At 27.0% G+C, this 1,227-nt stretch overlaps 1 protein-coding gene across 1 annotated transcript in view; it reads left to right on the forward strand.

The window, feature by feature from the left end:
- LOC106467286 (rho guanine nucleotide exchange factor 11-like) overlaps window positions 1-1,227 on the forward strand; it is a 164,225-nt gene that overhangs the window by 4,752 nt on the left and 158,246 nt on the right. Inside the window, exon 3 of the mRNA XM_013927625.2 lies at window positions 64-178. Coding sequence (XP_013783079.1) covers window positions 64-178 — 115 coding nt within the window. The remainder of the gene's footprint in view (window positions 1-63; window positions 179-1,227) is intronic.

Consider the following 1,227-nt stretch of genomic DNA (forward strand, 5'->3'; position numbering starts at 1 on the left):
TTTATATATATATATATATATAAAGCATTGTTTGGAAAAAAATGGTTTTTTTATTTTCATTAGGTCTGGGAACATTTTTTGGTCCTCCAGATCCAGAATTAAATGAGGCACTGAATGATAGAAATAAAGAGATGAAGATTATGGAAGATGTTCTTGTTCCAATTTTAGACAAGATCCCGTAAGTAATTAATCATGTTAAGTTATACTAGATTTTGTTAACCATAATTGTATGCGAGTTTATCTCAGAATGACAAATCACTGCATATAAAAATACAGTATCTCTATCTGTTGGCCTATCAAATAGTTACTAAAGAAATTACTTCCAAAGGGCAACATTTAGTAATGTTCTAATAGTAGATTAGTTAAAGAAATTATTTTTTTGCAGCCTTTTTGATGATCACTTTATAGGGTAAATAATGGAAATACTTAGAATTCCTGTTTCTGAATTTAAATTGCAGTAAATATCACTTAAGTTACCATTAAATTACAGATGTAAATGAATGCTGCTCTGTGCATAAAATCTGTTTCTTTTTTTCAACAAGTAACTTTCAGTAAACCATGTTTCTGTGTTCGTGACTTTATAATTTAACACAAAATCCTTTTTTCTATTTTAAAAAAATACAAATTTACTTATCTATGAATGCTTGGGGCCTTTGGTTTGTAATGTCTATCACTGAAAGCTTAAAACGTTCTATAAAAACCTCCACACAGTATCTTAATATTACAGAAGTTTCATATGCATTTCACGAAATCAATTATCTGATGACTGGCTCAAATTTAGGTTGCAAGTATGCCAGTCAAATGCCATTAACACATTAGAGCATTATATTTTAAAAGGAAATATGTTTTTCATATTTCTACAATCTCCCCAGAGGTATCTTATTATCACATCTTCAATTGTACCAATGTTAGGAAGTTGTAATTGTTTGTAATTTGGATAAGAGTAATACATAAAGCTTCAATTTTAATAAAACATAATAAATTATATGATCAAGAAAATAAGAAATAAATTCACAATATAGAAGATCTTTGACCAAGATCTTTCATTATCCACTGGTTAAAGTAACCTTTATTTAAAATATTGTGATAAGTTACACATTGTTTTGGTAGTTACATTTATGTTTGTAATTTTTAAATATTAGTATTCAACTTTAACATTGTAAGTGTTAGTTTTCTACCTGTCTTTTGTGGTGTAGGTATGTATATATATATATATATATATATATA

The sequence above is a fragment of the Limulus polyphemus genome, unplaced genomic scaffold (genome assembly GCF_000517525.1).
Source record: "Limulus polyphemus unplaced genomic scaffold, Limulus_polyphemus-2.1.2 Scaffold78, whole genome shotgun sequence".
NCBI classification, from domain to species: Eukaryota; Metazoa; Arthropoda; class Merostomata; order Xiphosura; family Limulidae; genus Limulus; species Limulus polyphemus.